Genomic DNA, 20,965 nt, shown 5'->3' with positions numbered 1-20,965 from the left:
CTGAACCGCAATTCCTGCCTAATATTATTCCGTGGTTGGAGTGCACTTAGACCAAAAAATGACTAATGTATTTAATTCGTTCAAAACTAGCGAAATGTAGTAGAGCGAAATCTTTATCGAAAAAGATCACTTTTAATATCAGCTCCGTAAACTCCTGTCAAGAAACTTTTTGATCAGCCCACTTTTAATATTCTATACTCGGAACATTCCAATTAGTAACCACTAAAAGCTAATTGTAGAATGTTGCTTTGCGCTATCCACCATATATCCCATTGTTCTATTGCTGTCTTCAGCCACTTAAATTACCGGGTATTCCCCCCGTATTGAGTATATTATCAACTTCTCATCTTTTCTGTTTAGATCAGGAAGTTTCAGTTCGAACTTCTTTTGCAAAGAATGATTCAATTACGATCTGTCATTTCAGTATAACTATTTCATACGATTGCACGCGCACATCAATTAACTCGAGGTGCAAAACAGCTTTCTTCATTTCTAATAGTCACATTGAAAATTAACAGTTCTTTTAGTAACATCAGAACGATATAAAATATCGCACGCTCAGTACAGTGTGTAATTAAGACCAAACATCGAACATGTTCAACCGCAACTTAGAGAAGTCTCTAATAAAAGTGCCTTGTTTTTTTTTTTACTTCTGCAATTCTGATTGAAACATGGCACACAAAACCACTAAGTCTCCATAGTGAGCTCTTGCTAAATTTTTATTTAAGAAAAAAAAAAAGTTCGATTTCAGTGTAAATCAACCCTTGCCTTCGCTAAAGCACTATGAATAACAACGCGCTTTAGTCATTTAAAATATACTTTGTTATCTTATATATATATATATCTTTATTACACGTAATTGCCTTACATTGTTAGCTCATTTTCTAACCTATTCCACATCCTGTTTTCTCGTTCGGTTCTGCGGCTGCGAAGAGGTAACATCATGTTTTTTTAGTACAACAATTCACCTAAATTATATTTTTATTATTGTTATATAAGAAACACTCGATACCGCACTAGCTTATGAAATCATTGTAACATTCACTTGTTCACTTTCGCACCATCTTCATATAGCCCATTCTGGGACGACACTTCGCTACGTTCACCAGCAGCTTTTTTTCGCACGTCAGGCACACCTAGTAGAGAATTTGGTCAGATTGCATAAATAATTGATAATTTTTTCCGGTGTATACCTAATAAAATCTAATTGTATTCTAGCGGGAAGTTGTACCGGTGAAGAGGATGTAGGTATTCGGAACACCATGACGCCTTTGTCCCCCCCCCTCAACGCTAATCACGCGACGTCGTTTCACTTGCTATACGAACAAATGATCAAATTTTACTCATGAACATCATATTTTTATCGCTTTTTTTTGTTTACATAGATCATATTGCAATTAGGGTATTATTCTAATATTTGGGCAAAAATCGAAGTCGTTCTGTCCGTACAATGAAAATGTTTTCGTTTGCGTTTTAACATAGATTCATATATTTTTCGGGTGTATTATTTACACAAGCTGGGAATGGTTAATGATTGACCTATATCCGTGCGTTTTTTGAGTACTCGACGGGAAACTTAAAAACGTGTGATCCAAGACCAGCAAAATTTGGTAAAATTCCAGCGTTAGGGATTACGTTCCAGTTGAGGCTAAGCTTTACTGGAATGTCTCGTAATCCGCGGCCATCGTCCCAGAAATAGTATTTGCTATGCAGGTTCTGAAGCTTGAGGATTGGGTCCTGGCCACGTTGAATGATTTTATCCCATAATACAACCTGTAAAATGATTCACGTAATAAATTAAGATCTTCATCGAGCTTTCTTCACCTGTTACTTGTCAACCAAATTTTCTCCGGCCGAGTTACCCTCCTTAAGTTACTACGAACACTCACCTAAAATGAGGTAATAGTACCTTGACGATGCATCGGAAAATGTAGTGAAAAATTGTATTTGATTAATGGCACATTTTTAGAAAAAAAAAAAGGACGCGTTGTCCATAACGCCTAAATCTTAGATATTGTTCCCTAATGGAATGCTGAAGCAAATACTTAAGCAGATACTTAATACAGGAAACATCGTTGATAGCCCACCTGATTGACTTTGTTCGTTTTCGTTTCGTATTCAGCCGCAAGGTAAAGGAAGAGCTGTTTCACGTTCCAGTTAAAGACTTCAGTCAAATTGGCATCGATGTCGAATGTGATCACGCCGAGATCTAGTTCCTCTTTGGATACCGTATAATCTGGCACACTTTTGCTGCAAAGCAATTTTATTTCAACGCACTTAAAAGTCCTGCTCTGCCTTGAAATGTCTGATTTTATAGAGCTCGAATTAACCTGCTTGTGCAATATATACGGCTAGACTAAACTAAGTTGCTCTCTAAGGGTCGTAAAACAGAACCTTTAGTCGGAACAAATTGGATATTTATAGGAAATTTCTTTATGTTGGCGCATCTCAAAACCTCTAACTCTTCATGTCATCGCCTAGACATGCGACGATATTCCCGAAACACTGTTTGTAAACAATGAAACATCAACTTAAGTTTTTCCCTTTAAATTGAAACCCCCATAAACCTCTATATTAACACAATAACAAAATACATAATAATCTGCTTAAAATCTTCTAACAATAACTTCCTTTCCATTATCAGAACGTAACATTTAGTTGCTTGGCAAATATCTCTGTTTGATTTTAAAGTGAGAATTTTCTTTTGATTACACATAGGACTTTACGGAAAATCGTATTAATCCTCATCTACGTAGACTTGAGTCCGGGCTGACAAGATAGAGCGTTCACTATCGAAACCAACGGCAAAATCACTTACACAACTACTTTGACGGTAGACAATTTGACATCTGTCGCATAATTATTGAACGCTGTCGATAAGAAGAACACGAACGTCATAGCAGTTAGCGCGCTCAGCATACAAGCCAAGATCGCATGCAACCGTGTCCACAACGAATGCATTGCGAAATCCTGAAGGATTCAGAGCACGACACAAAACAACTCTATATGCCTTAAATTCAGCGAGTAGGTTTACTCTTTTCGCAGCTTTTTGAACACGTCCACTTGCTTGCCAGATGGAACGCTAGAGTGTATGTGTGGTTGTAGCGGGTGCTGCCTGATCCAAATGCTCTTCGCAGGTGCTAAACAAGAACGACACGTCAGGAGCAAAACATCAGCTGTCAAAGGGTTCTGCGTCGTGGAAAGGCATATTTTCGAGCTCGAGAAAAGCTAACCGCTCGTAGAGAATCTCCTTTTCAAGACGATATACTCACATGGGAAGTCGTGCTGTTTTTGCTACCTAAAGATAGAGCTTCAGAGAGATTCAAGTGAGAATGGTTCACTTAACGACTTCGCCAGCATCGCCTATATCGGCCGCCATATCCGGGTGCTATGCGACTCTAGTTCACACAAAGTTCTTGTATCGCGTGAGCTAATGTCATGGACATGAAGTCGTCTGGTCAAATATAAAAAGCTGATATCGGCTGAGTTGGTAGCTCAGACTGCTATTCTAATGTAGAACGATATTTTTTATTAATCATCGTATTAAACATTTGTAAAATACTAACAAAGAAATATAGCGAAGAAAATACTTTTTACTAAACATACGATTGTGTGAAACTCATATTTTTTCATTGATCGTCGCTTTAGCTGAGTAATCGAGTCAGTAATTGTTGCTCTAATCGAATTATTTTAACTTGGAATTAGCTGTGGCTCCGGTATTCATTGAAAAGCATGTCTTATATCATATTCGAATATATTTAATTATTATATAGGCCGCCAGACAAAAAAGATTTTGATAGAACAAAGGATTCTTTGTGATTCCGACACTAAAGTATATATTGCATTAAAAAGTAATACAAATGGGTAGTTCACAAATGAGCGAAATCGTGGTGATTGAGAGAATATTTTTTGTATTTTACTTTTGGTACTAAACTTGTTAGGCATTATTTCAGCCGACTACCATCCAGCACAAAGTGAAGTATGTCCACACTTGGATTTGAATTTAAAACACGATTTATAAGTTTATTACCCGAACACATTCCCTCTGTACCACAAAGGGCCAGGTATTTACACTGTTTGTATACTGTAATAGGTGCTTCAAGCTCGCGTTTGGGGTAGATAGGCGACAATATCAAGCACCGGCCTATGCATAGATTTGCCTACTAATTACAATCATATGTAACTTTGTGTACAATTAGAAAAAATAATTTTATTAGAAAATTATTTCTCAAATATTATCTACATTAAGATGATCTTGAAAATTGAATCGTGCGAATTTTTATAGAATATACGTTTCGCCTGCTTCAACTCACGCAGTGGGGCCTAAAGGGGATAGGGAAAACCGCGAGTATAAAATCAAAATGTGTTTGTAAAAGATGATATAAGGATGACAATATAGTATATTACTAGAACTATGCTCAAGGCACTAAAATATTAGACAATACATAAAAAGCTTGTCATATTACTACATGGATGTTATTATTATTAGTGATTAACTCACCCCATAGTTGTAAACCACGAGACTTAATTCACGCATACAGAAACGACGACATATGTAGTTATATGTAATAAATTAAAACAAACGAATTCAGAAAACTAGCTCATATGAAGTTTATTCAGTACCGTTGCCTACCTTATCCAGCACTATATTCAACCGGGGTAACATTGCACCCTGACTGTCATTTACGCCTAGCCAGACTTTATTACAATTATATTTATGATGTTTTATGCCGAATAACTAATTGTCTTATCATTTACCACCAGCCTGAAACCGCCGCCTTTCGTTAAAGCAGAACGTTTATTGCGTTTTGTTGTTGTCGCCGTCATTTAGTGCCAATGCTGTTTGCCAAGTGTAAAATCTAAGATACTGAATGCATAGACGTTTGCGGTTAGCGCACCAAATCGCCATGAGTTGACCAGATAAGCAACTCTAACTTCTTTTAAACAGCCGGCACCGATACGCCAGAGTCGTTCTTCACTGTGTGGTTTTGTTGTATTTGATGATGATTTGTATGTCACTCTAACGGACATAATTGCAAATGCGCACTCGCCACTTTTTGTTTGCCCATCTTGCTGTAGTTACCGTATTTTCTCGTTGTTTTTTTTCACCGCTTATTTGAATGTTTCTGTGCTAAGAGCATTCCATAGCCGAATCACAACGTCACTAACGGTTCTCTTCATGTCGATTGCGGGCTTACTGTCAGTTGCGTACTTTTATCGTTTTCTCAAGTGCCTTAGTAGGTCATTAATTAATATAGCACATGCTTGAAGACCTGCTAGAACTACTTCTGTTGTTTAGACTCACTGAAGTTGTTTGTTTTATTCTTCATACTCGAATGGTTCGGGAGGTTCCGGCTCCTGCTCGTCTTGGGCGACCGCAAGCCCTCCAGCGACCACTGGCTCAACTAGCTCTTCGTCCTGTTCTGACTTCGTGTCAAGCATTAGGATAACGCCTCCAATCGAGACGTCCTTTACGGGCCGGTAACGTGCGCCTTCGTTCATCTGAATTACCTTGAGCTGTGGCCGCACAACACGTGCGGGATTGGCAAGAATTTCGAAGTTGGGTTCAGGTTTTTTCTCCTCTTCTTTAGCTTTGGCTTCAGCATCTTCTTTTATCTTTGCGTCGGCCTCTTCTTTGGCCTTGACATCCTTGTCGTCAACATCCATTTTGTCTTCGCCTTCTTCCTTGGCCTTCTCCCTTTGGCGTTTTTTCGCGGCGGCCTTGAACGTGATGGAGAGAACGGCCGTCATAACTTTTTCGCGCTCCTTCTCCTTCTTCTCCTCTAATGGGGGCGGATACGCGTACGTTGATGGTTTAACGTTCGAGCGGAACTCAATCTTGGGCATCGCTAACGACGAATTTAGACCGATGACGCACGAAGGTGTAAATGCAAGCGACAGGAAGTGGCTGAACGGGAACCAATACCAAAACTGGGTAAAGCCAAGCATGCCGACAATGGCCGGGATGTTAACGTGGCCAGTGCGCGACAATAGACCGGCAGTTACATTTCGGCCACCTGCATCGATAATGCCCTGAGCGATGATTGCGCCGAATTTCGCCATCACGTCTTCGTGCTTGTCCGCAATGACTTTTTGGTAGAGGGACCGAAGCTCCTTCACCTTAGGACAAACAACTTCACTCTGTTGGATCAATACCAGAGCGGTTGCAACGAGAGCGCCCTGCCTAACAAAATTCACAGGGTCGTTGGTCATCGGCTCAAGAAGAGCCAATGCTTCTTTATTGCCCGTTCCGGCACATGAGATGCCGAGAGCCATGGCAGAGCCGTACCGCACGTTTGGATTGTAGCTTTCCGATAACAGAGACACGACACTAGGACATTGTTCTGGTGTGCGGATCAGTAGGAAGCCGAGAGCCTCTACGGCGGCACGCCGTACGTCGTCATTAACATCGGACACGGCGAAATGCAGCAGCTTCTTGATCGAGGCATTATTCTCCGAGCCACAATACGCCATCGCAATGGTATGCATCGCCGAGCGTCGTAACAGGGGATCTTTATCGCTGGCCAGTGTATCGATGACGCTATCCGCTTGCTCCATGCGGCCGAACATGACGAACGCGATACCAACTGCCAAACCTCGAAGAATCTTCTCGTGTTGAGTCTCTTTTGCGTACACCACCATATCATCAATGGCCGCACCCGCACCCGAACCCAGCATGACCAGGCCCATCCCGACGCCAGCGGCCTCTCCCGTAACAGCATCGTCTTGGTAAAGATTGAACTTCAGCTGTTCGTAAACATCTGCCCGATGCGTGCACATAGCGGCTAGACCCACTCCGAGACAAGCTCCATGGCGTATGATTTCATTCTGAGCGTCTTTTAGCTGTTGAACGAGGTAGTCTATAATTGCGGCACCATGGTGGGCATGGATCAGTCCTAACGCATAAAGGCCGCCACCTTCAGTGTAACCTGATGAAGTGGTGCTTTCCTTAGGAAGGTACGGTCCCATGAGTTGGAGAGATTCTTTTTCGTGACCTTTATGAATGACGCCAAGGGACGAAACGGCAGTAAATTTAGCCCAATTTGTTGCTCTGGCCAACCAGTCGAGGTTATCTCGTAGGAACGCGTCCGAGGTGGTCCCACAGTGCATGAGCGCATTGGCGATCACCGTCGCCGTGTGGCAGATGCTGTTGCGGACAGCTTCCTTCGTCTGCTTTAGTATAAGCAAATCGGAATGGTTGGACCGGATCAGAAACTGCAGGTGCAATCCGATGGTCAGTTCCCCCGACAGAACTCTAATAAGCTTGTCTAATAACTCATCACCAGTCTTCTCAATCTCGCCGGGCTTCTTCTTATCTTTACTCTCCTCTACCGTTGGAGGAGGGGCCTCGCCTAGGTTTATATTAGGAAAAAAGAACAAGAAACTTACTTTTACTGCACAGAAAATATTGATCTAACAGGAACATAAATCGGGGTTATAGATATATGGAAGTTAATTTTAATAAATATTCGAATTGATTTTGCACATGTTTTAGTCACTTCTTTTTCTTTAGTAAAAAAACATCGTTCCTAATATGCAGTAAGCCATATTCCCCCAGTCGATCGATTAGTTATTTTCATTAACTTGCCTGTAGAAGTATACTTCACTTACTTTCCTTAACTGAACTCATATCAACACATTGTATCTGAAGCCTTATATAAATATATAATTATCTGAAGTGTTTAATACGCAGTACACCTGAAAGATAAGGTTCGAGAGAATTTTAGGTAACCAAGTCACTCACATGCCTGGGTAAGTAACTCAGCAATGAATTAGCAATAACCGGTTTTGATCTTTTAAAGGAAATATTACCTGACTTGGTAGGTGCCATTCCTCTAAGGGCCTGGATAACACGAATAAGAAACTGTTGCGTTCCAGACTCGTACAAATCGAACGCAATCTGGTACGCCATTAACTGCTGCTCCTTGTGAACGGATCGCACCAACCTTACCAGCACATCGGCGGTTGAGGGAGCGTCATCCAGGGAAATGAGACATTGCACCATATTGATGTAATCAGGTTGTTCTAGTCCTTTGTAGAGAATTACGAGAACTCGAAGAACTTGGTCACGAAAAGATCGGTTCTGAATGAGTGTCATTGCGATTCGCAGGCTATGCTGCAGCATTTTACTAACGTCATCTGACTGTTTGATCGCTTTCTCAAATACGTCCATACGCCGGGTTTCCAATGCTATGCCAACGGCTTGACGAAATTGTCCATGTTCGAGACAGCGTTCGAACATCTTGTTGACGATTGCCTCGAGCTGGGGGTTGATCCGAACGGCTTGCAATGATCCGGATGCAGCATTTTTCTGACGGACTTCAGTATAGTCATCAATCGCTTTAGAAATTATGGTCTGAACGAATTCGCTTGTTGAATTAATGTCGAACAAATCCTCGGCTTGTAGAGCAAAGTCCAACGAATCCTTGAACGAGCCTAAGTGATAGTACACTTTCGAGGCGACGAGAGCCGCTAGCTTGCGATGTGGAAATTGTTGGTCTTCATACAGGATCTCGATCTTCTCGATCGCCTCGGATATCTCAGCCCAAAATTCATCGACGATTTGGTCAAGTTTTGAAAGAGCGAAAACTTTTAGCTCCGTCTGGTTCTCATCAAGGAGGGAGATGATGCCCTGGGCGGATGTCAGAGGGATAGTCCCTGCCACCATTCTGCTGGTCTTTGGCACACACTCTGCTCAATTACTGCTCAAATCGCCGAACGTGAGCTTTTTGGTACAAACAAAACTTACTTTGTCATTATAGACAGTGCAATAGCCGTGCGAGCAGACAGGCGCTGTGAGCGACACCGGCTCCTGTTTACTGTATTTTTTTTTCTTCAAATATCTGTATTTATCTTCCCATGTAGATACCATATACACGTTTCTGAGCAACGCATGATATGCAAATCAGTGTAATTTGTACAAGATATCAGACAAAGTCAGTAGCAGTAATAGCGATATCAGGAGCTGTCTGCTACTTCGAACACGTGTGTTTACATTCGTTTGAAAACAGTTGTGTCAACTTTACTTATGCACGTTAGGTGAAGAATTGCAAGGTTTGTTTCTATGCTAGTTATTGTTATTAGAGTTGAAAACTGTTTTATATAAATTATGGTACGGAGTAGCGGGAACTGCTGTTTGTATTTCAGTTCCCAAGAATCTGTTCCATTATTATGTGCTCGTCAAAAATTCGAATCCTTTCCTGTGTGCATTGCAAGTAGATGATACCATCAAAGGATTTATGTTTTAAAGTGAAGTTTTTATATTGTCAAGAAACACACATTTTTTTACCGCTAACATGCTCCAACAAACCTATATCCAGTAAGCAATTTAGTGTTTTCGTTCGCTGATAATTAACTCACGACAATTAAATTTGTGCTGAAAGATGCAATGTGAGGACATCGTTGTGCGTATCGCTCGATATCTAAAGGAAGGTCTCCGTCAGTTAATTTTTTAATCGCCGCAGCGAAGTCACTGAGGGTTAGGACCTCATCGTAATGCACGGAGCGGCACTCGAACGCTTATACGAATATATAGTTTTGACAGTTATATCAAGGCATTCTGGAAAACGATTCCTTAGGGATTCAAATGTGTGATACTTAGCAGATACTAAAAGGTATTTGTCCTCGAAAATGTAATTCGTTGTGTTAATTTTTTGCATACGCGTAGCTATTTCATGTTGGAATCAGACAGCTAAGGATTTAAGAAACAAACACTTTGAAAGGTCCAAGGCAAGTCTGGAATATACGGGGTTTCTAGTATCAAAGTAACGACGCTTATGTAAAGTTCAGATAAGAATTTTCCATCAAACATTAACTATAGAATTAAATATATTCTCGCGAATACCAAAAGGCATTTTATGGAACTTAACTTCTATGGACTATGTCCACATCTGCATATGAAAACATGGTCAGAACAGCTACTTGACACTGTGCAATGTACTATCGTCATGTGTACTGTCATGCAACAGATGTCTGAGCAAGAACCTACCACGCAAGAGGTTCGGGGGATAGAGTTGTTGGTTGCATGTGAAGAGCATCAGAGGAAGGAGGCTGGGCGTAAACGCAAAGCGGAACATGAAGCGCAATTGAAGACTTTGGATGGCGAAAACGCGGAATTGGGAAAAGACAAAGAGATGCTGGAGCTACATCAAAAGGATGATGAAGAAGCCGAATTAGAAGATATAGTTTTGGGAGGAAGCACCTGGGATAAGAGCCGAATTGAATCAGATGAAGAGGTTCCCATTAAAAAGAGAATGGTAAGTTTCTATTTGGTCTATACTGTTGTGGACGAAACAACAACTTTCGTATGTGTATTTTTATGTCAAATGATAGTGTTAGAGCGCTCATGAATATCCTGTAATGATTTATTTTTTACTCACTCCGTTGTCTTTTGCTGACGGAAACACGCAAGATAGTATTTTCATCGTGAACGCAGATAATAGCCCCCAGAGCAAAAGAATGCTAGTTCAGAAATCATTTCCCATTTAATCAAGCAATATGAACTATTAAGCTAATAGAAAGCAATAGGCACGCGTTACAGATCTATTTACGATAAAAATAGTTATCCAAACTAAAGGAAATAAAATAATTTCAATGGATGTCTGAATATGTCTATTTTATTTATTCTTTAACACTTTTTATTCTCCTCAATAGACAACAAAAATGTCGCACCGGAATATTGATTTGGACGATCACGAAGAGTCGTGGAGTGAAGAACAACAACAGAGTATCGAAGACGATGAAATAGCTATAGAAAGAAAGCCTGTTTGGGAAGATGATGATGATCAGTGCACCGTTAATAGGTTAGAATTATAAATTACTTGATATTATCAGCGTCTGTGGTCGAGCTTTGACGTAATAATTGGTTTACTTATTTGTCATTATTTATAGTCCCAAGTTATCATAAAACTTATGCCATCTTCGATTAGAAGTTCGAAGGGAAATGAATCGGCGACGTTTATCTAACTTGTTGATGCTATGACTCGCAGCAAACATGAAGACGCCTCATTCCGAGACAAGACTCTATCTGTGAAACTCCGAGAAAAGCACGAGAAAATTTTCTCGCGTCCAAAATGGGCCACTCAGGCCGAAAAAAAGATTCATCTGCGCAATGAAGAGGCCAACCAACTGCTTCGCACAGCTACGTCTTTTGTCGATACTGATCCATCTATGAGGCCGCTGGGGTCTGGTTTACTAGATTTCACGCGGTGTCCTCAGATGAACAAATTTTGTTTTCAGCATAGCCCCCTGGTGGCGTTAGCGTTCCATCCATCGTCGGAAATTGCTATGACAGCACATAAAAATGGCGTAATAACGTTCTTTAATATTGATGCAAAGGAGTGCAACAAAATCCAAAGTGTCTACTTTAAAGATTTCGACATTTCGTGCGCGAAGCTGAGCTCTGATGGCATGCAGATGATGGCTGGCAGCATAAGATATCGATCGTTGCATTGTTATGATCTCATGAGCGGGACGCGCACACAGGTGACCTTCCCAAAGGGTTAGTATTTACGCGTATGGACTTTTCTTACTTACGTATAGTTCCTTTATATTGAAGAGATTTTGAAGTTAACAGATTTAAACGTCAAAGGTGCATTTTCTCTGGTAGGTTTTATTTAAGGTAAATGACATTGAGACTTTGGGCCTCCCTTACTGTCCCTTGTATTAACAATTGACACAAAATACCGCTATGTCTTCTAACTTCAGCTCACGAGTTGACGCATATGAAACGTTTCGAGGTTAGCCCGTGTGGTCGTTATCTGGCTATTCACGGTCGCTTCGGCAAAATGTACGTGATTTGCGCACAAACGAAACAGCAGATTGCCACCTTGAAAATGAATGAGGATGTAACGAGTACAGTGTTTACCCGTGATGGAAGAATGATCTCGCACGGTCAGAATTATGTCTATCTATGGGATATAGGCGTAAGAAGGTTCGTTGGCATTAAAATATTCTATCTACAGGCAGTAGCCGCAACCAATGCTAAGCGGTAGTCGATACATTACATCGTTTACATAAATCGATAGCTTGGTAGATTATCCTGAAGTCACATTTATCAAAGAACCCTATTTCGTCATGTGGTGGATATTAATTGCAATGCGTATCTATATGGTCGGTTATTTCAGATGTGTGCAGAAGTTCCTGGATGACGGTTGTTTGAAAGGACAGACCTTAGCCCTTTCTGCCGACGAACGATTTCTAGCAACTGGGTGCGACAGTGGAATCGTTAATGTGTACGATGCCCAATATCTTCTGAAAGGACGTGATGCATCTCGGACGCCGAAGCCTTTGAAATGTGTCAAGAATATAGTCACACCAGTTACCTCATTAGCGTTCAATGAGTCATCAGAAATACTTCTGATCGCATCGAGATACAAACCTGAGGCGGTCAAAATGGTCAGCTCTTATCGTTAGATAACTTTGTTTCTATATACCTAGGTATGAGTACGACTGTGAGAAGTACAATAATTTCTCTATAATTATCTATGCTATTTATTGAGCTGAGTTCCTTAATTAAGTCCCTTATTCAATGGCGGCCTATTATTAGGAGTTTTCGAAAAACCGTAAAACATTTATTGACATGTGTGTCGTTTTGATAAAGAGGGTGAGTAAACTAGAAAATTTCTATTAATTGCTAATTTTTGGTAATGGACTTTCTGGGTCTAACTTACAGGTTCATACGGGTAGCTTAACAGCGTTTTCCAATTTTCCCGGAGTGCGACATAAGTTCCGTAACCCATCTTGTGCTGCCTTTTCTCCAAATGGAGGATTTCTTGCGCTGGGAAGTACAATAGGTGCCGCCAACCTTATTCGTATAAACCACTATGGAAACTATTAATTTCATGGACAGATGTACGTAATGGAAGTCCGGTGTGCCGGCGAAGAAACAAGCACATCTCCGAACTCCTATTGATTCTTCTAAATACGTGCTTTGAAACAATTACGTTGGCCAATGGTATTAATAGAAACTGTTGAGCAGGAATCTGCACGGTGGCAGGTGTTTAATTTAGATGAGTTTTAGTATAAAATTGAGGCTGTAAATACATATTTCAGATGTTTGTGTTGTATGCTTGTTGACTGCAAGTTTGTGCATAGGCGACTGTAATAAACCCGATTTATCATCAAATTTATTTTTTTCGTTTGGTCGGTATCTTCTATGCTTCGCGGTGTTTTTCAAGTGGATGTTCTTTTCGCTAGGCGCGTTACGGTCGCTCTGGACAGGAAATAAGTTTCAGGTACATTTCGATTAAATGGTGAACAGCTCCTTGAAAGCTTTTGATCTTATCTTGAGCGTCACCTCTGCCTAACAAAAGTTGCGTATAAAAAAATGGCATGTTAGTTTTAGCAGGCGCTTCTCACCGAACTAAACCGTTAGTGTTGCTTTCTTGTGAAAAGCAGGCTGAATTATTAAGCAGATAATATACAAAGTACGTATGTATACCACTGGAGGAACCAGTATTGAGTTCATTGCAATGACACATCTCCAGTTCAATGATGAGTTCACGGATTGTAATTAAAATAGCGCCGCCTAGATATTTCTTCCACTTAACAGCGGTGTTATTTCTAATGCGTCAAGAGATCATCTTGAAAACATTGGAAGACGAAGTTTTTTTTACTAATGTAGGCTGCAAATAAAACAACCTAAAAAACCCCAGTCTGTATTATTTAAGATCCTAATAACAACTGAAATTGATTGCTTCGTACAGAAAATAAAGTGTAGCGATTCTTATACCTACAAAACTACCACATAAGACCTATTACTCTGGTTCTATAATCGGCAGGGTGCTTTTGAAAATAATAAGAAAATCGCAGTACAATTTATTCCAAATACTGTGCGTTTTTTGTTAATGCAATAGTCTGCGGTAAAGTTTGTATCCACTGGTTACAAGTTTAGTGTCGATTAGAGCTTAACGATTTGTTCCGCTTGTGTATTACACTGCCAGGTACCGCCTAGAATGCTGAATATTGAATGTGTAAAGTGGCTTATTCCAAGACAAACCCTGTCTATTTTAGAATAAACCAGATAGAACCATTTCAATTTTAAGTCAATCACACTCTATAGAAAATGCAGTGAATCTTTCGTGTTCTTATACAATCGATAAACGCAGATCATATAGGTTTATGCAATACTCGCCACTTGGCTATAGCCGATACATGTCATCAGTGGCTGGTAACCTACATCTCCGCTAGCAGACCCAGCCATTATAAGCTTATTATGCAAGAATAACGGTGGCACATGGAAAATAAAATGCTGATAACAGCGGTATTTAACATATATGTGATATAATCCCCGGTTTTACTCACAATGGTAACTTCATAATGGAAGGAATTCATTTTGCTTGCACGCTGTATCCTCAATACAGATGCGAATAAAACATGAATGAATCATTCATAATTTATAACTAACTTCGTAACATAACGTTGTCGATATATAAAGCTTTTATACTTTTCGATTTTCTAATAAGCATTCATAATGCCATTTGGTTAATAAGAGTCTATTTATCGACTGGATTTATCTAGTTACAGTGTATGATCTTTTTTAGTCCACCAGATAGAGTCGATGGACAAATTGCAGAGAGCACTTCGTCACTTGCTTTTTTTAGAAAATAATTGGCGATACAAACAAAAGGGGAAAGGTAGCGAATAATTAAGAAAATTGGTGAGACACCAGCTTTTAATGTATTTGCTTTAGCTCATTTGGCCAGCCTTTGCAGTGGCCGTTGCTTTCTCTGTGAATATCCCACGAGACAAATAAATGTCACTTCTTTGTTGAGAAAGTTCTACTGTAAATATGAATTCTTGTTCTAGGCTGATTTACAGCCCTATGCTCCGACAAAATACGGAAGGGCTGCAAAAGGGATTACCTAATTCTAGAGCAGTGGTTGTGGACAACAGGCCGATAGTTTTTTTATAATTGAGGTGAACTTTTTCACCCGCTTTGATATTACAGTGGAATTTATGGCACATCGTGCCTTTGTGGCTATCCCTAACGGAATACTGGCTTTAAGTAAGAAGTCGTCATCTTAAATTGTCATTGTTTCGTCCATTATATTACAACTATTTCATATATATATATATATATATATATATATACATATAGTTAAGATGGAAATTCTACAGTATTTATAAAACACATATGTATTAAGTGCGGGAGGTCAATGTCCTTACATGCGGTACCTTAATAACATATGAAGTTGCGATAGAACGTCTTCGATCACTTCTAAGGTTCTTTAGTGAAGCTGCTGTTGAGTAGGCGTCATTGCAAAATAGAAATTTCAGCGGTTTTGTATACTACAATTGAAATGAATTCTTTTTTTTCAAGTGCCACCAATTTATTCTTTTATCAGCTTTTGTCGTCAAAAAATCTACACTAAATCTCATAGAAAACGGCAGTAGAAAGAATCAGTAATCTTATCATTACGCAACGAATTTATAATAACGTTGGTGGCAAGCATTATTTCGTTTATAGTAAAAAAACAAAACTTGTTGTGCCTTAATACAGGCCCTAATAATTTTGTTTCTAACCCAAAACTTTGACTCAGCTTGACAGCCTTCGACTTCTTTCTTTATTTGAAATACCAATATTAAGGCGAAGTCTTTATCGGCACCAAGCCCTTTGATCTTGAACCAAAAAAATTAGCGTCTTCACGCAGCGCTTTCGCTGAACACCCAAACGATATCCAAGAGCGATAAATACAATTTTTTTTCAACTTAGGCTTTTTTTTGTGTAGGCCCCGAACCATTTTAGTGAACATAGAAAATATATACACGAAATGGTATATGACGCATTTAGGGTTCCCTTATCATAAGCACTGGGCACACCGAAGGGGCTAGATCCTAAGCCTCTTGTACGTAGAAATGGATAAATATGACTGAGAGCTCTCAACGAGTAGTTTTTTCTTCTAGTTTAGATATAATGATAAGATGTAACGTTCCTACGAGTCAATTCAGACTGTCAGTAAACGATTTCCAACTAATTTCGAGAGGAGCAAAAAGGAAATAACCGCAAAAATACATCATAATATCGTACCAAACCTTTTGCACGAGAAACGACTTCGAACTGTATTGAAATGTTGATGGCGTTCAATAAAACCTGGCTCCAGTTCGAAGTTGGAAGTTTTAATCGAATTGATTCTTTCGTAAACAATTGAAGCTTTAATCGATTGAATACCTCGCTTGTGATCAGCCTAATCGGATGACTAACGAAACAGATTGGAAAATCATTTAGATACGAAACGGAGCATAGGGAAAATATTCCCACAAGCTACACGGAATGGAGCTCTTAAATATAGAGCAGCATACCAATTTATGTAGAAAATGTACAATTACGGAAAAATTAGTAGATTTCTATTACGTTGAAGAAAATGCTATTCGAACGTCAGTTATATGGTATTTATCTTTGATGCCAAATAAAATAGACTATAATAGAATTTTGTGCAAAATCGAAACCTTTCCTGTAACAGTATTAGGCTGTTGCAAACTAATACGGTAAACCTTGAACTGAATAATTAATAAAATAGTTCAGCTAAAGTGATGCTGATTTGATAGATGTAAACGTGTAAATTTTCCTCTACGTTTTTACTCACTTGCTCTAGCGCTTTGACATCTTCTGGTCAGCCGTGTCTCAGCTTTGTCATATGTAATTTCACTATTTATGACTTCCCCTAGGATACGCTTGTTTTTAGAACACTGACGTGGATCGAGAGAAAAAGCGCGTCGAAGCTATCATGGATATTTTGTGCTCAATATAAAGAGTAATTGAGGCACGTAGATGAAAGTGAGCTCTGGCATTATCTACGGACTGCATGCTTCCGATTGTCATGCCAACGATCTAATAGTCTTTTGAAGAACTCAAGATAGTGAGTTACATTCATTATTTTATACTCGATTTTACTTATTTCATAGTGGCAGATATTTCCTGATGCCCATTGCAGGTACTATCATCACCTTTCGCCCGAATCTATTCAACACTGCCACTGAACTTAATTTCTTTTCAGGTGAACACCATTTCCTCACCGGGTCCTCTTCCGAGTGACGGTGAAAATTAAACCATTCCTCATCTATGGTGACCGTATGTTCCAGACAGGTTATTGTTGATTAACGTCTTGCAGATCATACGCGGAATCAATTAACGCATTTCCAATAAACGTAAGGTCGATTCACGGGGTCCTATTTCTTTACTCAGTTTCTGTACGGGTTATAATTTTATAGCATGTTACAATGCCAGTTTTGGTCGAGAATCTTTAGATCCGCAAGTACTGCCTTAGTGAAAAGTTTCTTCAGTTGCGGTAGTGCGTTCTTGCATTCGGGCCTGACACCTACTCTCCTCCTTGAACGTTCCAATCTCTTTTCTTTAAGCGTTGGCTTTATTTAGGTACTGTGCTTTCCTACCTGTGCCTACCTGTGTGCTTGCCTAATGCGTTCACTAGTTTTCGATGAATTTTCGCATTGCTGTAGCCTTTAAAGAACGAAAACTCGACAACTGACGTTTATTTTCAAAGCTAAAAAAGTTTTTTTTTGCTGAACGCATTTTTCCTGGAGTAAAAACAAGCAGATTTTATTCACAATTTCTGGAAAGTTCTGGCCAAATTTTGTCCGCTAGCGGCGCGTTGTTCAGAAGTCATTCAATTTCGCAAGAAATCATCAGTCGTTAACGAACTAAAAAATAGGTGTCTCTTTTATTTGTGTGTGCCCAGTTAAATCTCTCGACCATGCCCCTAAACTGCTAAGAAGAGGGCACTGACTATAACAGATAGATTTGTTTGCTCGAAAAACGGGTCATTGCGGAAAACGGGCGTCTCTAGCTCTCTCGAAACTAAGTTTCGAAAAAACAAACTTGAATGATGGCCTACTGAGCGAACAGCCAAACACCAATAAGCGATAACAGGTTGTTGTTGCTGTTGTGGACGACGAGTGCTACTTAGAATCTATAAAAGCAACCATTTCGATGCATTGACAGTGTTATACCATAAACAGAAATGATCCGTTGTTTGAATATGAGCGCTGTATACAAATGCGGTGTGCATTCAGTACTTTTTCTCGACAGAACACGACTAGATTACGGAACTGGGATATAAGTTATGAGCATTTTTTTTCTAGTAAAATGTATGAACGACTACCGGTGCTTGTCCGGTAATAGTTAAGTACGTATTAGCAACAAAGAAACGTTTAATAAAAACCTGTTGACGTACAATATAATAACTTAATGCTTGTAGGCGACATCTGCCAAATCTGTATCTATTGCCTTTGTTGGAAGCGCTCAATCTGGAGAAAACATATACAAACACATTCCCTTTATACACGAAAGAAACAAGCACGTTTATCATGATCTCAGTATATAGTAGTTTTTATTTTTATACTTTTAATGCTACTTTGAGTATAATGACACCAGCAATAGTTATTATTGTGAACAATCATAGCTACTATCACTACCACCGTTACAATCTCAGTAATTTAAATACATATCTTTTCTCTTATATTCACTATCGCTAGTTCAGTCTTTCTAATATATGCCACATATACAGTTTATATATATACTGTTATGATTCGTTAACTTTATTATACAGGTCTATACCTTCGTAAATATCTCACTTATAGCATGCGTAATTTAATGGTTATACAGAATTGCAGCCATTTTACGAGTTGTTAACTGCAATGCATGTATGTAAAAACTTTAATAATAGTTGATCTAAGGCAAGATAGGTCTTAACATTGTTTCGTAATTGATGTCGTGTTTAAATATGCAAGAGTTCAGCTAATGCTTCTGATGATTCTTTTTTAAGAATCGTTTGACACTGAAATCGCCAACCGTCAAGCACATCGCCTCATTCAGTCATAAAACCGTTGTTAAATGATTTGCATAATTTCTTCTTTAGTCATAATAGTTTGCTTGGATTCTTCAGGTCCTCACAATTTTTCACATTACATTTAGTAAAAACTGAAGGTTTTACATTAAGCTCTTTAACTAACTGAGTCGTCCATGTACATGAAATTCTTCTTGATCAAGCACGAATACATTTTTGCTTAATTTGTCTAAAATTTACACTGCGCACAATTTACGAACAGAAAGGCATTTAGCTACAACAAACAACAAGCGTGAAGAACATTTATAGTCACTTTTAATCTCCTCTGGACCGCTTTTTTCTAGCAGTTGTCGACCGTCAACGCACACATATTTAATAGTATCCTGCAATTAGCTCTAGTAACATATTTTTATAGTTCAAAAGTTGAACATATATATATATAACTAATCTCGAACGACTCACGGTTTGACAATGGCACAATAAGCTTTTGTGAGTCTATGTGTGTGCGTAAGCTTTGGCTAATGTCAGAACGAAAGACTACTAGTATTAACACTTCCACTATCAGCTTCTAATGAATGAAATGAAAAAGCTGCTAGTTGAGAAGCACGTCACACAGCCGCCTATTTGCGTATGTATGTGGGTTTTAGATATACTAAATATCTACCAAAAAGGTTTACCAACCTCGCGTTTGCTTTAACTTTTTCCGTCCTAGGGTTTTTCATATTCCACCTGGTCAAGACAGGTTTATCTTTAGAAGACTATATTGGAAAGACGGTTTGTGTACGTAACCCGTTGTCACCCCACTGTCCTATCAAAAGAGCCAACCTTTTCTGCCTATCTAACGCAACAATCACAAGCATTTCTTCTTCCACTCTTAGAAATCTCCAAATGACGTTTTTTAAGTTACCCGAAGCACATCATTCTCCTATTAAATCTAGCCTGCGCGTGTTATGGCGCTCGTAAAAGAGTCGGGGATATAGGCTTACAGGATCAGTGTGGTTCTGAGACAGGTACATAAAAGTGTGGCTATAATTAACTACGATGTTTCAACACCTTACTAGTTTCGTCACAATCACCATCACGTTCATAACGCAGCTATAATTAATATATCAATATCTGTTTATTCTATTAACATTCAATGCATATGACTTATACATTTACTCCTAGACTTCTGAAACTCTTTTCCATTATTTTCTCGCACAGCTTCTGCATTGTCGTAATGAACATAGTCATCACAAGAGGATATGAGGAAATACTCATATACTGGTAAGAGACAAAAGCTTGCTCTTCTCCCGTTTCATGTATAGCTTAGTATAAACTTGTGCAACTTATTGGAGTTTATACCGACTTGTGCGACTGAGGGACAAAAACACTTGGTATCACGAAATTTTATCACTTCAGTACTATTTTTATTAATTTTTTTTAAGTGCTCCGATAGAGCGCTACGCCTGCTACCGTGCTTTTGCATTTCTGCTCAACAGCAGTTTGTCGTTAACTTAATCTTGATGCCTCCTGCGAATATACTGGATAAAATGGCCTGTACGTTATAATCTGCCTCAAATTGGGCTGAAGCCGGCCACATCAATTATCGGAAGGTGACACGGTTCCCGTTGATGTTGCACCTCCCGACTGGTCGCCGAAGTGTTGGGTGATGCTTTTAAGAATGTCTAGGCCATTCTCCCAGGTTACACTCCTGGCATTTATAGGCCGCTTGCAAATCCGTCGGTCGAGAGCAAAGCCTTTACGCGCTAGGACAAGATCTCCTCGCTTACAGTTAGCCGCTGGGCAATAATCGTTATTTCCATCCCCAATGTACACTATCCTGTAGAAAATTTAATGCAAAGTGAGCAACAAAAGCAGTTAATAGACACTGTAACCATCTCAACAGCACACAGTAAAAGTCAATTTCATACTGAAATCAACAAAAATTTCAGGCAAGTCGAAACTTACTTTCTAAAAAATTGTAAGTTACAAGATTGGCCTAAATGCTTGAGTTATAAGTGGCTTAAGCCAAACTTCAATCCTATGTGTATATCTGACTGGCTTGTTCAAGTATCTAATCTTAACTAACAAATAGTCTCTTTTTATATTGATAACAGCGCGCACGGCAAGCCAACTCTGCATGGTTCTTTATTACCGCATTGGTACAAAGATGGAAGCTA

General features: G+C 39.3%; 4 protein-coding genes across 10 annotated transcripts in view; 1 reads left to right on the top strand and 3 right to left on the bottom strand.

Annotated features, from left to right (window-relative positions):
• Positions 1 to 799: 799 nt before the first annotated feature.
• Positions 800 to 3,388, bottom strand: Spase22-23 (Signal peptidase complex subunit Spase22-23). Its single transcript, XM_022794984.2, has 3 exons — positions 2,819 to 3,388; positions 2,088 to 2,250; positions 800 to 1,773 (listed from the first exon to the last, which is right to left on the bottom strand). Exons 1-3 carry the CDS (start codon positions 2,959 to 2,961, stop codon positions 1,540 to 1,542), a joined length of 540 nt encoding a protein of 179 aa, XP_022650719.1. The 5' UTR covers positions 2,962 to 3,388; the 3' UTR covers positions 800 to 1,539.
• Positions 3,389 to 4,587: 1,199 nt separating this feature from the next.
• On the bottom strand, positions 4,588 to 8,781 carry Rpn2 (Regulatory particle non-ATPase 2). The gene is made up of 2 exons (XM_022794954.2): positions 7,813 to 8,781; positions 4,588 to 7,352 (listed from the first exon to the last, which is right to left on the bottom strand). The coding sequence occupies exons 1-2, from the start codon at positions 8,666 to 8,668 to the stop codon at positions 5,320 to 5,322; spliced, it is 2,889 nt and encodes a 962-aa protein (XP_022650689.1). The 5' UTR covers positions 8,669 to 8,781; the 3' UTR covers positions 4,588 to 5,319.
• Positions 8,782 to 8,913: 132 nt separating this feature from the next.
• On the top strand, positions 8,914 to 13,130 carry wcd (U3 small nucleolar RNA-associated protein 18 homolog wicked). Of its 3 annotated transcripts, none has more exons than XM_022794965.2 (7): positions 8,914 to 9,054; positions 9,969 to 10,256; positions 10,654 to 10,802; positions 10,989 to 11,500; positions 11,707 to 11,932; positions 12,126 to 12,396; positions 12,674 to 13,130. In XM_022794965.2, exons 2-7 carry the CDS (start codon positions 9,969 to 9,971, stop codon positions 12,836 to 12,838), a joined length of 1,611 nt encoding a protein of 536 aa, XP_022650700.1. In that variant the 5' UTR covers positions 8,914 to 9,054; the 3' UTR covers positions 12,839 to 13,130. The 3 variants fall into 3 exon arrangements, with proteins under 3 accessions (XP_022650700.1, XP_022650701.1, XP_022650702.1); XM_022794966.2 differs by lacking the exon at positions 8,914 to 9,054 and adding an exon at positions 9,090 to 9,319; XM_022794967.2 differs by lacking the exon at positions 8,914 to 9,054 and adding an exon at positions 9,382 to 9,614.
• A 5,188-nt stretch (positions 13,131 to 18,318) lies between these two features.
• LOC111245942 (pyridoxal phosphate phosphatase PHOSPHO2-like) overlaps positions 18,319 to 20,965 on the bottom strand; it is a 43,338-nt gene continuing 40,691 nt past the window's right edge. For all 5 annotated transcript variants that reach the window (XM_022794977.2, XM_086980606.1, XM_086980605.1 and 2 more), the window contains exon 5: positions 18,319 to 20,625. In XM_022794977.2, coding sequence (XP_022650712.1) covers positions 20,385 to 20,625 — 241 coding nt within the window. In that variant the 3' untranslated portion in view covers positions 18,319 to 20,384. The remainder of the gene's footprint in view (positions 20,626 to 20,965) is intronic.

The sequence above is a fragment of the Varroa destructor genome, unplaced genomic scaffold (assembly GCF_002443255.2).
Source record: "Varroa destructor unplaced genomic scaffold, Vdes_3.0 BEIS01000002.1, whole genome shotgun sequence".
In the NCBI taxonomy this organism is placed as follows: Eukaryota; Metazoa; Arthropoda; class Arachnida; order Mesostigmata; family Varroidae; genus Varroa; species Varroa destructor.
This window is presented reverse-complemented; position numbering and strand designations above follow the sequence as displayed.

Excerpts from the sequence above, each read along its gene's own strand:
- Spase22-23 (XM_022794984.2), bottom strand. The coding sequence starts at position 2,961 with ATGCATTCGTTGTGGACACGGTTGCATGCGATCTTGGCTTGTATGCTG. Across the intron at positions 2,251-2,818 it reads TCTACCGTCAAAGTAGTTGT|CAAAAGTGTGCCAGATTATA; the intron begins GTAAGTGATTTT and ends ATTGCTTTGCAG. Across the intron at positions 1,774-2,087 it reads AAACGAACAAAGTCAATCAG|GTTGTATTATGGGATAAAAT; the intron begins GTGGGCTATCAA and ends ATCATTTTACAG.
- Rpn2 (XM_022794954.2), bottom strand. The coding sequence starts at position 8,668 with ATGGTGGCAGGGACTATCCCTCTGACATCCGCCCAGGGCATCATCTCC. Across the intron at positions 7,353-7,812 it reads AATGGCACCTACCAAGTCAG|GCGAGGCCCCTCCTCCAACG; the intron begins GTAATATTTCCT and ends ATATAAACCTAG.
- wcd (XM_022794965.2), top strand. The coding sequence starts at position 9,969 with ATGTCTGAGCAAGAACCTACCACGCAAGAGGTTCGGGGGATAGAGTTG. Across the intron at positions 10,803-10,988 it reads GATCAGTGCACCGTTAATAG|CAAACATGAAGACGCCTCAT; the intron begins GTTAGAATTATA and ends TATGACTCGCAG. Across the intron at positions 11,933-12,125 it reads TGGGATATAGGCGTAAGAAG|ATGTGTGCAGAAGTTCCTGG; the intron begins GTTCGTTGGCAT and ends CGGTTATTTCAG.